The following is a 17007-nucleotide window of genomic DNA, read 5'->3' on the forward strand; positions in this document are numbered from 1 at the left end:
TTTTTGCAGCATTTAGCATAGGGGAACACTCCAATAAGCAGAAATGAATGGAGTAAAAACTGATCTTTAAAGAGGAGACAGTTATAGAGAGGCCACTTCTCACAGTGCAAGGGTTTTATTAATTTTGGGGCAATTCCTTAAGATGAAAACAGGTTTGTTGGAGTGGTGTCTTGTACATATTTCTCTGCTTTAGCCTTTCTCTTGCTCCTTGTGTTTTAGATATCAATGAATGTGAAACTAGAAACTTCACCTGCACTGCGCAGCAAACGTGTTTCAATATCCCAGGAGAATATAAATGTTTAGACCCAGTACGATGCGAGGAGCCTTATCTCCAGATTAATGAGAAGTGAGTAACATACCCACAGCCACAAAAGCAACTTCTATCTGTGAGAATCATATCTAGAATAAACCAAATGAGATGTAATATTACAACACAGCCATGAAGTCTGTCTAGAGAGCTGTACATACATGCTGTTGCTGCATTTATCACCGGTAAGCTTTATAAAAATAATAAATTGCAATTCCTTACCAAGTGACCAGGTGGGATAAGATATGATATCACGATCAGATGTGTGGGAAGTTAGACTGGAAAAAGAGTTATCAGTTAGTAGAGGAAACAGCAAGGTTTGTGATGCAATAAGAGACATTTACTTACACTACTAACCGACTTCACATATGCTCAAATGCAGCCTGTTTATTACTATGAGTATTTCCTGTAAATGGTAACTAGCTTATACCTGGGAAGTACTTTAAAACAGTAGATGATCGTTATAGCAGGATACAAGTAGTTTCCTATTGCTAAAGGTTAAAAGTTCAAAATAATTCACAGACTGATCTCCCTTGTCTAGAAATTGGATATGTCTGGATGGGGCTGTTAGTATTGTTACTATCTCAATTGGGAATTATTTGAGTAAGTAAAAAATAAATCCCACATTTCTAAAAATTGCCTGTTTCTTCTACATTTTTGTAGGTATTTGCCTGGTGTTCAGAATATTTCAGTTTCAGGTTGATCTCTCTATACTGCAGTCCTTTTTATTTCATCCATACTGTTTGCACTAAATCCAACTGTTTGCTTGGTAGTCCAATGTATTTCATAGAAAGGCAAGAGAGGAAGAATTAGTTCCTTTCCATTATAATTTATTCATATATTTACACTGCTTTCTGAACTAGGGCAGCTGAAGAGTGGACACACAGTGTTTGTCCTGTTCCAGGCTTACCTACCTTCGGAGGTGATCTTAGACTGGAATTTGAAATATCTGAAGCCTCTGTATCTAAATTCCCTAGAGCCCAACTATAGAGTCCTCTCAGAGCAGCTTGAAGAACTCTTGGTCTATGAGCTTTGTGTTTGGTGGCTTTGTCTCATGGCTAGATGGACTGCATTTTATTTGTGGCATATGTCTAGAAGCAGAGAGGATAAAAGCCAAGTGAATTCCTTGCATCTGAGTTTTCTGTGGAAGGAATTGGGTGTTTGCAATGCCAGAAGCCTCTTGATGGGGGCCATGCCAGATGAACTGTCTGAAATTGGTGCCAGTAGTGGAGGTTTATAGAAAAAACAGTCAGAAAGACCCTTGTCCAGTAAATTCCCCAACATGGCTTTTATAAAGGGACATTCTGCCTCACAACTTTATATTAAAGTTCTCTGAAGAAATCAGCAGCATGTGGCTATGGCACATGGACTGATGCAGCCTCTTTGGGTTTCCAGAGGCTTCTGAAAAGACCCTCACATATTAAGCAGCCATAAGTAACAGAGAGTAAATAGAGGACAGTATTAAATTGTCAAATTGCACACTGAAGTTCTGCTTCAGAGGTCTAAGCTGGACCTACTTGGTCCATCATAAGCAACCTGGGAAAAAGAATAAACCATGAGATGGTCAAAGTCACCAACGGTACCTGAAGACAGTAGATAAAAGAGCGAGTAGAAATAAATTGCAGAATAAGCCTCGATGACTGCAATAAAAATGGGAGATGAAATTCAGTGTAGATGAATGTAAAATAAAAAGACAAGCCCAAATTCACAATTTCGATAAAGAGCACTGATATGATCATAATCCATCCAAACTGAGATTTGAGGGTTGTTCTAGTTCCATGATCTGCAGTATTCACTAGAGTTCAGAAAAGCAACCTGAATTTGAGGTGTTGGTCTGTAGGGAACAGCCTTGGGGCATATGCCATTGTGTACCACATCTCTGAGACTGTGCAGTTCCTTCCCCTCCTCTCAAAAGAAATATAACTGGACAAAGGTTCATAAGGAGCAATGAGGATGATCAAAAGTACGGAATAGCTTCCTTTTGAGAAGTGACTAAGTTAGGACACTTCAGCTATGAAAAGGAACAAATATGAGGTCCTGAATTGTATGAAGAGGAGGAGCAGGGATTGACTGGCTGCACTCCTTTCAAATAGAAGAGCTGGGAGCGTAAGATAAAGTCAGAAAAGGGGCCGTGCAGAGAGAGATGAAGGGGACTGTGGAGCTCCTCACCACAGGGGGCTGTGGATGCCAGACATTCATGTGGGTGTAAGGGAAAGCTGGAGAAGCTGAGAGATAAGAAATGTATTAAGAGCTGATGAATACAAAGAAGATATCTTTGCTTCAAGAATTCTCTGAGTCACAAACAGTTGGAGGCTGTTGGTGGAAGTGTCGTATGCTTGGCTTGTTATCCTCTTCTTCCTTAAAGCTCTACATTTGGTGTTATAGCTTTGGTTTGATCCAAGATGTCTCGCTGTATGTTTTCATGTAGTATACAAAATATTTTTAAACAAAGAGCACTACATTTATGTAGCATTATCAGTGAAATGATCCATTAATTAACATTATTTTGGGGACAGTTCAGTTTAAATTACTATCAGAACAAACATGTACTGAGTATTCTACACCTGCAGAACTGCTCCACAGAAAGTACAGATTTTTGAGCGATCTAAGGAGACAAAGAATGCCAAGGTATTTTGGCCTAGAAGACAAGAAAAAGAAAGCAGTGATATAAGTAGGCCAGAATAGCAACACAGAGAATATTAAAAGGGAGAAAGCTTATTGCAAGTTTCATTGATTCTTTTAGCTGGTCAACAACATTCTTTGTTTATTTATTTATGCATCTGTATTTGCATATAAAGAATCAAATATTACAGACATTTGTAACCCCTAATGACAATTCTATCTCTGACAATCAGCCGCTGCATGTGTCCAGCTGAAAACCCCGGTTGCAGAGATCAGCCGTTCACCATCCTGTACAGAGTGATGGACATGGTGTCTGGGAGGTCTGTGCCTTCAGACATTTTTCAGATGCAAGCAACAACTCGCTATCCTGGAGCCTATTACATCTTCCAAATCAAATCAGGGAACGAGGGCAGAGAATTCTACATGCGGGTAAGTCTAGCACTCACTGAGGGAAAACATGGAATACCTTCTCCTTAGCTGAAGGTCCTGACAGCAGAACTCAGCTTTTAATGAATATCACTTAGTCAGTATGAGGCATTTTTACACACAGACGTGCAGAGCAGTGTGCTGATCTGAGGAACTGCTGGATCTCTCAGGAAAGTAACCTACCCAAAGCAAACACACTTCTCCTATGAGACAGTAGGTTTAGGAAAGCCCAGGGCTGTACCCATGTCTAAGAATAGCTTAGGTCTCCCATGTTCAAGAGAAACTATTGTGCCAAACTGTTTTTTGATGGACAATCAGTAATTGTCACCAAAAGATTCAATGTGTCTTGTCTGTTTTATTCATTGGAAATTGAAAATTGTGAAAACCAAAATGTAAGCAAAAACGCCACCCCTTTATGCCAGGAATTGACTTTCTGGGTTCCTTGCTATCATTTGTTATCCATTTTTTTCACCGAGAACACACATTTTATGTAGACACTGTTAGAGAAAATATAACTATGCGGGTTTTTTTAATCTGAGTTTTCCTCAGAAGACCTCCATGTTCCCCAGTCATCCTTACCATGCCACTGACAATGCAGGGGGATGAGGGTGTCTGCACAGAAGGGGGTCCCCCCATGAGGGGTGGTGACACTGAGGAGGTTGATTTTTGGCTGTAAGCAAAACCTGGCTCCGACATTCGCATAAAGTCATGTTCAGTGGCTACTGACAGTTCCCCTCCCTCATGGGCAGTAGTGGGATAGATTCCAGGACACATTCTTCACAAAAGCCTCAGATTCCCACTGTAAGAAAAGGAAAAGGCTTCAAAACCACGAATTAACAAGTGGTCCTGTTACAACCTCTTACATCTCACAAGAGCTTTCCTGTTGCAAAGTTTCACTCACATTTTCCTCTCACCTGGGCCAGTCCACCAGGCACTGAGGCCCCAGAGCCCATCACCATTGCCCCAGCTTGCTGTTTCTGTTGATTTACCACACAGCCACTTGGGGTGGTGGCCAAGCAGAGCTGGGCAGGAGGGACACTGTGTCCCACACTGAGGCACCAGGATCAGGCCCAGCCCCGGGCAGCCCACCCAGCACCTCGTGATGGCTATGTCAGCCTGCTCTGATCAAAGGTAACACAAATTCAAGGTAAAATAAGACCCACTTTGTCTGCATAAATTTCTGATTTTAATGTCAGCAGCTCTGATTTTTAAATGCAAGTAACCCACTTTTCTGGCCAGACATCGCAAAGGTCTGCTTCCATTTAATAAAGGACTGGTTTTGGGAAGTGCTGTCACATATTCAAAGGTCTCTTCAGAGGGTGAGGTTTGTGCCATTAACATACACAATATACCACAAGCCTGGACCCTGTTCCCATGGGAACGTCTGTTCTCCAACCTCTGTTAACATAACCCCTTCTCAGTGTTCACTGCTTCACAGTAATGCTGTCCTTTACATCAAACTAAAGAGTATCTCACAAAAACAAACAAACTAACAAAAAGGTGACACTAGTTGTTTACACCCTAAATCCACGTTTTCATCTTTCTCCATTTGGGCAGTAGTGTCTTTGTTCAATAGCTCTTTTTATGTGCAGGGCTCCCAAAGGCTTTACAAACTGTAGAAAGTGATAGTTCGTAAAAACCCTGAAAAGGAGCCAAATGCTGAAATGAAGCTCTGTCCTATCAGTTGCAGTGGTTTCAAACAACGCAACAGAAAACACCTTCTTTGGCTGCTTGAAGACCATAGTGAGAGAGTAGTTTTCAAGAGCTGGTTTTGGCAATCTCACCTGCTTTCTCTTGTTTTGTGCACAGCAAACGGGACCGATCAGTGCTACTCTGGTGATGACCCGTCCCGTGAAGGGGCCCCGTACTGTTGAGTTGGACTTGGAAATGATCACTGTTAACACCGTCATCAACTTCAGAGGAAGCTCTGTCATCCGGCTGAGGATATTCGTATCACAGTACTCCTTCTAAACCTTGAGTTTGTGCCCTGGAAACATTAAACCAAAAGAGACAGTTCCTCCTCTGCAGAACTCTCTCCTCAAAAGCCAGTACATATAGCAGCTCCAAACCAAATCACTATTTCTACAGACCCGGTGACCTATGCCTGTCTGAGCAGGGAGGCCTCTTCATGCACAGTCCCTACCAGGATGCAGACATCTGAAGATGTATTGTCAGCAGATCCCATGTGATTCTCTAAGTGGTCATGTATTTTAAGGACTCTTCTTTTTGCTGTAAACACTTCTAGGGCATAAGTCTATGTGAAAGACTGTGAACCTTTGTAGCTCCAAGGCTGCTTAGCAAAAAGCACCAAAGAAACTGAGGAAAAAGCTGGCTTTTGCAATCTTGCTTTTTTTTTTTTTTCCATTATAAATGGAAAGCAGAAAAACAAGCAGAAACAGAAACAAAATCCCCACCTATCAAAACAAGGGATGTCCGGAGTCCTAACTTGCATTCCCAATTATCTCTGGAATTATCAGTCAGGCACTTTGTCTCAATTCACCCTGCATTTGTCTTAGATTCACCTGTTTTTTATTTGATTTTATTTTATAGTTAAAATTCATTGTAAATTCATTCCAAAATACATGTTGTACTATGTAATCTTTTACTTTCTTACAAAGTGTCACATGTTTGGGTTCCTTCCTCTATTAAATCTTTCTATATAACAGAGTTCACAGAAATCTATCACTGGATGGTGTGTTTCACAACATTTAGGATTGTATACTTATTTGCACTCAAGATCTTTGACACAGGCTTCCACTGCCAGAATAATTTCCAGAATGATTTCCAGTAGGGACTTTGGAGCAGATAAGAATCAGAATTTTATTTTTCCCTAAGTGTGATAGTTACAGTTTCTAATGGCTACCAGGTTGTAATACTATCTCTGTACTTATAGCTGCAACTAATCTCCTGTTCAAAGACTACTCAGGTCAGACCTGTCCAAATTCCTTCAGAAAAAAATGAAGTGTTCTTTTCACCTGCAGTGTCTCTCCTATATTCCTAACACTGGGGAAAACAAGCTGAAAAGGACTAGGACCATTATCATTTATGCTTCTGTCACAAAGCAGCAATACCCCAATCTCAAGCAACGGGATCCCCCAGTCTGCACAGGCATTGTTTTCTCAGGTATAACTGCTGTAACCAATATAAAGTTTCTCCTTAAGTCCAATCCGAATCTCCAAGAATCTGTTGCTTTTTAGTCTACTTGCACTAGAAATAGAGAACAGTTTATCTTCCCCTTTGCAGCGGTCTTCAACATGTCTGAAGACTGTTGTCATGTCTCCCCTCAGATTGTTCTTCTCTAGTCTAAACAAACCCAATTCTTTTGGTCTTTCCTCATACATCACATTTTCTGGACCTTTGATCATTCTTGTTGCTCTCATTTGGATTCTCTCCAGTTGGTTCACATCTTTCTTGAAGCACAGTGCCCAAAACTGTTAAAAGTATTCCAGCTGAGGCCTCTCAGTGCTAAGCCAAATCTCTATATATGTTTAGTAGTTTGAAAAAAAAAAATTAAAAATTGTATAGTTTGAAGGTATAAGCCACTGGCACTTTGTTCTTTTATTTTAGTCTGGATGAGGGTCCCTATGCCTTGTTCTTAAATTTATCTAAATCAAGCTCTTTTGCTTTGTTTTTTCTTACTGGCTTATTTGCTCTCCAGCATTGCTAGGGCCAGAAAGATAACATTTGCTTTGTCTTTCTGAGGACTGGAAGTGCTCAGTGCTACTTGGGAGAAGGAGTTTATGAAGATTATAATGCGAGCAGGCAGGAGCAGAGTAGCAGCTTTATGTTAGGTCTTCATTAAAGTGGAGTATTAAATGGGAGAATACAGACTTGGAAAGTTATCACAACACAGACTGCATGACACAATCAGAAAATTGATTTTTGTTCCTAGAAAGCTTTGTGAGTTAGTCTGGAGTTGATTTTCCTCAGCTGTAGTAGAGAGTCCGCTCTTTTTCCTTGTCCTCAGCTTGAAGGAAGCCCTGATGCTTTCAGCAGGGAAATGCTGAGTTGAGCAGCTTCTGTTTCTTAATGGTTTAAAGGTTTTCTCTGTGCTGCTACAACATCCCAGGATGCTGCAGCTCAGAGCTCTGTACAAGGCTGTCCTTTATTGTAAATACAAAAAAGCTGGAGTCTGACTTCAGGGTTTAGTGGGCCAAGCTGAGGGCGGGAAGCCAATGAGTTTTGTGAGTAGCTGACTTGGAGGAGATGAATGCAAAGGAAACGGGCAGAGAAACAGTAGAAACAAGAATTTGTTTCCTGAGTGTATCATGTCTCATCAAATACCACAGTCTTGGCGGGAAAAATAGAGATGATCAGGAAGGAGGAATGCTAGTTTATAACCATTGGTCTAAAAGTGCTCATGTGTCCCAGATGATGGAAGTAAAACATGGGAAACATGCAGGCTCTGGTGGACCAGAGAGCAGACAAGGGGCAGGCAGGATCTTGCATTGAAGATGTCAAACTCTTTAAGTTTTCCCAGTGCTTAAAAGCCTCTTTTTGTCCCCCTTTGTGCCCCTGTGTTATGGCTTCTTCATGTCATGGCTTCTTCATGTCCAGTTGAGAAGGCCTTTTCTTCCTATCATCACATCTCCTCCTGGAGAGGATGCACACCCTGTCAGACATTAGATAGTTTCTCACTTCTGGGCTGTTCTCCCATGACCCCCACATACCAACCTGATTTAACCCTAATTTAGAAACATCAAAACTCAGAGGAATTCCATAACAAAACACTTTGTTAAAAGAGTAAAGCTCGAATGCTTGGTTTTAGCAGGGTCCAGCAAATACCCATAAAACAATATTACACTTTCTATATAAACAGTCTGCGCCCTAAAAAAAAAGTGAAAAGTCTGGAAACAAAGGAATTCAGCCACTTCTCAACTGCCATAACATCTTTCATCACTCGCTATCACTCCAGCCAACTTAAACTTTGCCAAAATATATGCCAATCTCAAAATAATAAATTACTAACAGTTTATAACATCTAAACTCTCCATTTCATATCAGGGGCCTGTTTCCAATAGCCCATCGCAGGCTCATATATTACAGCAATTCTCACCAAATAAAAACAGGGACTACGCATGCCCAGTTTTTACAGCATGAAAGTTAAAAATGCAAACTTGCAACTGCTGCATACATTCATGTTCTCCTTTGAGGCCAGGACTCCCTAAAAGCAGACAGAATTCCAGGTCGGCTCAGAAAATGGTTCTCTATTCTAACCCAGTACAGAGGGTCTTCTAACACAAGCAGTTTTACCATATGGTTAATAGAGAGTATTCTGGCTGCACAGATGAGGTCACAGCCCCTGGTCTGGGTACGTGTGGCTTCCCTCTGGCTCTGCTCACCCTGGCCAAGCAGGAAAGGGACAGCTCTTTGCCTCTCCTGCCTGTCAGCTGTCATGTCTGTTTAAATGTAGGTCCTCAGGAGGAAGACTGCCCCTCACTGCGTGTTTGTACAATTGTGTGTCAGTGCAGTAATGGGAATAAAGGTAAAAGAAAGTAGTAATGGCAGTAATCTTTGCTAGAGATCACCGTGATTTGGAAGGAGAAACTATTCTGACAAATGAGCCAAGTGATTCATGCTAGTCGGCTTAGGTGCCAGAGGGAGAAAAATGGCAAGAGATGAATGATCCAGGGTTATAGACCTGAACAGATCCTATCATCTGGCTTATTTGGCTTTGAGATATTTTTAGGGGATTGACTTTTTTGACACAGACAACAAAATGTTATTTCATTTAAGAGTTTGCTGGATCCCACAGAATCGCTTTTCAACTGGTGATTCTCTGACTACAATACCTTTGCTGAAAATAAGTAAGCTTCTTTGAGGACTGGTCACCCACCACCACTGAGTGTAGTGCCTAGAGCCATTCACACAGAGCTCTCTCCTTTTCAGTTGGGGACCTGTACTCATATTTACCCTTTTTTGACCTCACTTTTAGAAGAGGCAAATTCTTTTCTCTCATAAACATGGTATCAGCATCAGCAGAACTCACACATTAATTTTTCTCTGTCTAGAGCAAGCAGAGCAATATAATCAGTACAATTTGCAAGTTCTCCAGTCTGGCTTATTCATAGAATATGCTACTGAATATCTTCTGTAGCATATAGCTGTATTAGAACATGGAAATGTTGTAGCACAGAGTTGTTAAAAAAAAAAAAAAAAAAAAAGAAGGAATAAAAGTATACTTTAATGTTATTAAATGCCTGACAGGCATTGTTGTTAAAATAAATCTCTATCCTGGGTGGACAAACCCCTCAGCTGGTGTTAATTTGCATGACTGATGCTCTTCAATGCAAAGATAACAAGTGTCCTTGGACTCTTCAATGTGTGTTGTGTAAAGTACTGCACGTGTATCTGCATACAAGGAGAATTTACAAAAGCTGCAGAAGTGGTAGTGTGGCTCTGCATTTGGAAGTCAAAGAGGTGTAAGAAAACACGGTACAAGCAAATTCTGTTTCCTTATCTGACACGAGTGCAGACAAGTGATTTACACCCATCACATCATGTTGTTTTAAGTCTTTGAACCAATTTTGAATAGCTCAACCCCAAAACAGGTGCCATGCATGAAGACTGAGGCTGCAGAAAGGTGACACGTGCTGAAGGGTCAGTGCCACGTGGAGTGTAATGCTCCAGAGGTATTTGTGTGGGGATATCTGTGATACTTCCCTGGCCTCTTTCCTCACCTGTTTCAGTGCAGACTGCAACTGATATTTTTAAGTGTGCACACTGGATATGGAAATCTCACCTATTCTCATTCTTAGTTCAGTCCTCTGAGATCCCTCTAGTGGTTTGCATTGGCCAAACTGATTCTTCTGTGTAACTCAACTAATACTGGTGAAGCCACATGAGGGAGAGTTTGGGTACAAGGCAGATGCACTTTTACACCAGCAAGTAAATAATGATGCAGTAACCTCAATGTAGGAATTGAGGAATGCATGTGAGTAACAAAGGGATCTTTAGGAAACACTTCAGCAACAAGAACTCCTGAAATATTCAGTCTCTTTCAATTCCCTTTCCTGTACCCAGAAGTCACTCATTTTCCCTCTGGGGTTTGTCCTGGATAAATGAGCTTATTATGGTCATGCACTGCAAACACATGCTGAGTAATCTCCACTTCTCTGGCACTGCTAAACATTTTGCAGTTTGCTTTTTGCACATCAGTTGTAGGCTATTTGTCTTTCCTAGGGTCTGACTGACCTGAGTTCCTTTTCTCACAGCCAAGACAGATACCAGATCCATTATTTCCCAGTCAGGTTCTTCTATACCCATCACCTGTACAAGGTCTTCATGTGTTTCACTGGAGAGGCAGGCACTGCCATGTTGGTAGGCATGTATTGGGTGTGAATGGCTGAAGGGATTGCCCAGCCTGCTGGCAGAGCCTGGCTTCATGAATAGGATTTAAAAAAAAAAAAAACCACAACTCCTCAGTTTTGAAAGTGAGAGATGTTCTTTTAGGTCCTGATTAGTCACTTTTATCCCAAAATTGCATTTGTATCATGTTGGCCTGATAGTCTCAAGGCTTTCTAAGAAGCCTGATAAGGACACGCGTATGAAATACATCCTTAGGCTTTACCTGAGTTGGATGAGGTTTTTCCAATTTCCAAAAAGAGCATTTGGTCCCAGTCAGAGAGAGTTTAATGTGATCGTCACTATGTTGAAGTCAGTGATCACTAAACATCCCACATCAGGTCTGGATTTAGGCCAGCTTTATTTTAAATCTCAAATCCCAGTGTCAGTGGTATAAATGTAAGCAGATATGTATTATTTTTACAGTAGAGATGAAAGATTGTTTCCAGTAAATAAACAGTAGCATGATTGCAGTATCTCTTTCTCTTTGGGCACTATCTTCGGGTACTTTGAGATCTCCTGAGATAACCTTTTACATTTCAACATTTCTTCTGGTATTTCAAGACATTCACTGATGTGTTTCCATGAATGATTTCTCACTCCTGTTCTTCAAAGGCCAACCCAGGCACTTGACTTTGTTTTTTGTTAAAACATGAAGCTACACCCAAACACTTGCATAGTCACAGCTCACACATCACTCACAGAAATTGTTCCTCTCTGTAACCTATAGGGATTATGCCAACTTCCTTGGGATTCTGCAGCATTCTGAGTAATGCATGTGCATGTGTTTGTCAAAACTGAGACCTCAGTCTGGAGATTCTTCATCAGCAACTTGCTGCAAATGTTCTGCAACCAACATGTGAAATCATAGCTACAAAGATTAGGTTTGCCAAAACTTCTCAAAACATGGTGTTTCTTGGCTGCCTACACATAATGCAAACACAATTTGAAAATCCAGGACCAGAGTTCTCCAGTATTCATGAGAAATTCCTGGCTTTAAGAAACATTTTGGTCAGTAAACTAATTTTGTAGATTATGTGAAATGCAAAGAGGCAGAAGGCCCACCAAGACTATATAGATTTGTTATTCAAATCAGTATCCCCAAGAAACCTTGAATCCAGCTCATCATTTAAAAATACTCCTTTGGATTCTGACATCTGATGCCATTCAAGCAGGGCAGGGGGACAGAAAAATCGACTACTTCCAAAAAAACAACAGCTGCTCAAAGAGATCTCTGAGCTCCTGCAGTGACCAGAAACACCTGTTAGCCCAAGTCTGCACCCCCCGTCAGTGAGGAAGGCACAGGCCCCATAGAGACATTTCTCACTGTGTTTCTACATCTATGGAACGTTTAAAATGACCAAAATTAAAAGGACCAAGCTGTTGCTTACCACACACATAGTACCTGCAGCTTTAGTGTATCTCTCTGCCGCTCCCCAGCGTTGTGCTCATTTAGAATTACCCAGTCTGATTTGGTGTGAGTTGACAATGGTGTGACAGCATTCAGTTCACAGCAATGTAAAGTCATACCCATGGATGAAAAAAGATAATTATAGAGAGATAAAAAGCTACAGTTGAACCAGAAATGTAACAAAAAAGAGCTTGCTGATTAGTTAACCTTCAGTGCTTTGGTTATGATACCATTGCCATGGGCAAAAGTAATCAACCTGAAAAACAAAATATTTAAAAGGAGATTATGTCCTTAGAAAGATAAGTGTCTATGTAGCCTATAAATAGCTCTGAAATTAAGACATCCCACGCAACATCTGGAAAAGAGAGAATTCACTCCTTGACCTCCAGCATCACTGTCTCCCAAGGCAGGATCAAGGGTTGATCCTTATTATGATACAGACACAATGGCTGTTTGATGGTCCAGCCAAGAAAGAGGCAGGCACAGCCAGGGGCGAGGGGAGGACACACCAAGATAATGCAAAATACTAAGGAACGCTCTTATGTGCAGGATCTCTGAAACAAATCTCTCCTGCTGTATGAAGCACTTCAGCTTTGCTTAGGAAATGCTAACAGACACCTCAATAAAAATAGGGGGGCATTCATGTGTTTGAATGCAGCATCAGTTTTCAAAAAAATGACGCCCTGGTCAATCTGTTACCTAATGAGATGCACTGGACCCAGAAACCTATAAATACAATTTTAGGTATAGAACATATAGTATCACAGGTATAGCTGTTGTTATACCAACAGTTTGTCCTGCAGCCAGTACAGGTGCAAGGAGGAGAACTCACTGCCCAGCTCAGAGGATGCTCTACAGAACTTCTGTTTCTGCTTAAACAGTCATTTCCCTAACTCTTACTTGCAGGCTGTCTGGATTAATAAATATGTTATATTTTGTAATCCTCTTTTTGTTGTTGTTGTTTTTGAAGAGTAGTGTTTTTACTTAATTTAAAATGGATGGTTTCAATGTCCCTCATCTGCCCCTTTAACCTATAACCATTACTTCATTTGTAGCAGAAAATGAGCTTTTAATTCTTGCACTGTTTTACAGCTTGTGAACAATATACCTTGAATATGCCAGTAGGGATTATTTGAAAGCTTTTTAAAAAATAAATATGCTGCTAACAAAATTTATAATTGAATTCTAGCTTATTTTTATCATTGTCAGGTTTAGTGGTGCTCATATAGGATCATTGCAAGTATTCACGCCAGAATTATACAACTTCTTTGCAAAGCACGTTGAATGAGGATCAGTGATACTGGTACATCTACTGGTCATAAATGCTAGTAACATGCAGACTGTAGAAGAGAAAATTTCAAAGCAAAATACAATTAATTCTCAAGAAGCTAATTTTCTTTCACAGTTTTTATGTTGTACAGTTGCCCATACTGTACTGGAGGTACGTGCATGTATTTTACCTTCATTTCCTGGTGGGTTTATGTGTGATAAGACTCAAATTAACATTTTGTGTGTAATATTACTCTATCTGTACCCGGAGCTTGACATAGCTGAGGCAATTCTTCCCCCTACAATGCACTGAAGATTGGAGATCACAGTTTCTGATGGTAAAGATGGCTCCCTTGCCCAGTCTCCCCCAAGCACCAGCCATGCTTTATCCAGCATATCTTTGGAGGGTGTATGGGAGGGTGTACAGACTACATGCTGCAGCCTTGGAGGTGTTCCAGGAGGATCCCAGGAGATGAGCTCTCCTCCCACCCCCTGGTATGGTGCCACTCTCTTTTCCCAGTTGTCCTGGGTCTTTGAAGCCAGTAAAGGCAGGGCTTTGTATGGTGATCATGAGGCTATGGCCAGAATTTGGCTTACATTTGGCAGAATACACCTGTCTCCACGTTAAGATAATTTAGATTGAACTGGTTTCCTCATATATAAATTATTAACTAGTGGCTAGTTCTCACTCCCACCTACACTACACATCTTGTGACTTTAGTAAAAGAAAGGCTTTTCCACCCACACCATACTCAATGACCCATGCTTAATGGGGTTGGAGTATTTGTTGGTTGGGTTTGTGTTTTGCACGTGGAATGTTCTTACTTCATCAGATTGCAAGGACAGCCAAGACTGGTTCTGTTTTGCTTTGTGGAAAGTGAATGAACTTAAGTCACACAGTTGCTCTCTCACATGCCTATCACTCAAATAACTTGCTGCAGAAGCGAGGTAGGTCATACGCCATTCACTGGGCTTGTGATGATTTACAAGCCACTCAGAGAGCTGATATGAACTTAGAGGAACTGCTGCTGCTCGTTTACCGTATCACAAGGACGCGTCATTTCCCTTCACTACACTGCAAACACATTAATTCTGAATCACATGCTCAAGAAAAATTACACTCAAACGGGTACACATGCAAACTGAAAGAGGAGAGGCCAAGCGCAGGAATGCTGAGCTGCAAAATTTCAGGAGAAGAAAACAACTCTCTAAAACTGCTCAAAGAAAATGAGAAAGTAGGTCTGTGACCCATGATTAAAGACGACTGGTTCTACAGTCCAGACTCAGGTGCCCTCGTAGAAGTGACCTGATCAATGAAGGTACTGAAGGGCTGGGCTGTTCGCTTAATGTGGTAGAGAACGGACACTTCAGGAAACAAAGTTACTCTGATTTTGCTGTTGGCATGCAGCTCAAGTAGCCTAATCTGAGATTCCAAACCTGAGCCAGTTTATCCTTCTTTCTCTACCTGCTTATAGTCTGCTTTTTAGGTTTATTATACATGCTGCCGTGTTTGTCTTAGATGGGGTTGCACACAGGACTGAACAGTGTGATCCCCTCCCCTTTTATTGCTCTTTTCACAATGCAAGACCAATGTGCTCTGACAATATCCTCCCAGCTAAGGGACTCTCCCTTCATCAAGAGCTCTGCGGATAAGGCAACGGTGTCTCCGAAGCAAACTCACAAGAGTGGACAAAGCTGAAGTAGGTTGTGCTTTCTCTTCTGTCAGTGCTGTCCAGGCAGCTGGGAAAGGATACTGTGCTGCTGGAGAGATGGGGTTTGGCTGGGCTGTAAAACTGATACCCTGCAGGGATTTAACCTCCTGCTGCACTTCCTTAAGGGTAAGCTGTGAATCATATTTCCTTGAGAAGTCCCATGGGCTGTATTCTGTGTACCAGAACTCCTGACTTCTCCTCCCTCTCTGTTTTTGGTGGCACTGGTTCCTCCTTATGCCTGTGGGTGCTGCTGAATGTTGTTAAACTGTCCTTGATGTCAGCCTGCACATAGCCAAATCGGGGATGGAAAAAATGAGCCCTATGTGTTTGTTCCAGGAAGCCAGACAGCAGTTCCCCATCCCATACAGGTGAACACTTTCTCACACCAATAACTCATTAGGACAACACATGTGACCTCAGCTCTTTCACAACAATGTTTATAGTCTGTGCCACTGTTTGTAAGGACTGTCCTGAATGGCAGCCAATTACTGCTCTTTAATGCAGCACTTCTGCATTCCCAACTTTTCTCTTTTTAGCCTGCTTTATTTCTCCTTTCTTGAGCTCTTGCGTAGTTCAGTCACCATACCATTCCAAAATCATCATCAAGGCCCCCTAAAACCTAGTACTGAAACCCGTTTTCCATCCGCTTGCTAATGAAAATCATGGGATCACCACATCAGTTTAAGAGAGAGAAGAGCCACAGCTTTGGCTGAGAAATATTCAGTTAGGTTTTCTACGATCTTGAAGAACTAATTTAATAAATCCTTGCTTGCTTGAATGACAGCACCATCCGTCTCCCACCACATTTTTCATTATGTCACTTGGATAAAAATGCACATGTGTTTAATGTAAAGTTAATTCCCAAGCGGCAGTGACGTGATTAACCCTTCACTCTTGAATTCCTTGCTACCATATGATCTAGTTTTTATGGAGCTAAGAGGTTAAGCAATAACGACAACTGAAAATACTTGAGGCAAATGGGTATTTGCTCACCATGGAAGGCCAGCCTTAGTTATACATATATAAATGCTTTGGCTTGAGGAGTATAGGTAAATAACATAGCAAAGATACTGTGTCCTGCAAATAAATATTTGTACCTACAGTTATTATGCTGACTCAGGATTCTTGAAAATAATCTCTCAAAAAAAACTGTTAAGAATAAATAACCTGCAGTTTGCAGCTGTTAAACTTCCTGGTAAAACACTGGTTCATGACACCTGCACCCATCCACTCGGTTGTATGAGTGAGTTGTACCAACCCACTTCAGTCTGTTTGGCAGAGCAGTGTCTGAAGGGCTTTATGTTCTCTCCTGTCTGAATATTTTTGTGTATAACCAAACATGAGTTAAATATGCATAACCCTCTGCTTCGGGGTGAGAGTGCATCTTTATTTCTGCCCTAAAATCCCTAGTGATATCATCAAGGGTTGTGACTACAGCACATTTACCTCCCAGTGATTCTGGGTGCAAGAGTGAGGAGCAGCCAGGTTGGCAGGTCTGCACAGTGAAGGCTGAGAGGGTGGGCAGCAGGTTGGCTTTCCTTTATTTCATGTACCTTAAGAGTGCTGTATACTGGTGTGTTTACCTGGGAACAGCAAAACAACCTGCAGCGGGTTTAAAGTGTTAAAGTTAGACTAGAGTGGGCTAGTAACCTCTGTTTCTAGTTAGGTCATTTCTTAAATGGCTTTAAGTATCTTGCCTTTCCTTGAGGGATGTGCTCAAAACTCCAGTTTGGAGGTCAGGGTGTGTTCTCCTTTTGAACCCAACATTCCAGCTTCTGTGGGCCAGTCACTGGCCTCCATGGATCTTCTTCCCAGCTCCTTAACTTCCATGGGTCCAGCCAGCTTTAAAGCGCAGTGATTTTTGGAATGACTTTTTGCCATCATCCCCTTTCAGCAAAGTAAACGAAGTTGGCTTT

The 17007-nt window shown here is 41.4% G+C and overlaps 1 protein-coding gene across 2 annotated transcripts in view; it reads left to right on the forward strand.

Moving 5' to 3' along the window:
* FBLN5 (fibulin 5) overlaps positions 1 to 13242 on the forward strand; it is a 58359-nt gene extending 45117 nt beyond the window's left edge. For both annotated transcript variants that reach the window (XM_050337042.1, XM_050337040.1), the window contains 3 exons: positions 220 to 346; positions 3163 to 3358; positions 5165 to 13242. In XM_050337042.1, the coding sequence (XP_050192999.1) occupies positions 220 to 346; positions 3163 to 3358; positions 5165 to 5326 (485 nt within the window). In that variant the 3' untranslated portion in view covers positions 5327 to 13242. The remainder of the gene's footprint in view (positions 1 to 219; positions 347 to 3162; positions 3359 to 5164) is intronic.
* The last annotated feature ends 3765 nt before the right edge of the window (positions 13243 to 17007 follow it).

Source organism: Myiozetetes cayanensis, unplaced genomic scaffold, assembly GCF_022539395.1.
Source record: "Myiozetetes cayanensis isolate MyiCay16 unplaced genomic scaffold, myiCay2020 scf6-25, whole genome shotgun sequence".
In the NCBI taxonomy this organism is placed as follows: Eukaryota; Metazoa; Chordata; class Aves; order Passeriformes; family Tyrannidae; genus Myiozetetes; species Myiozetetes cayanensis.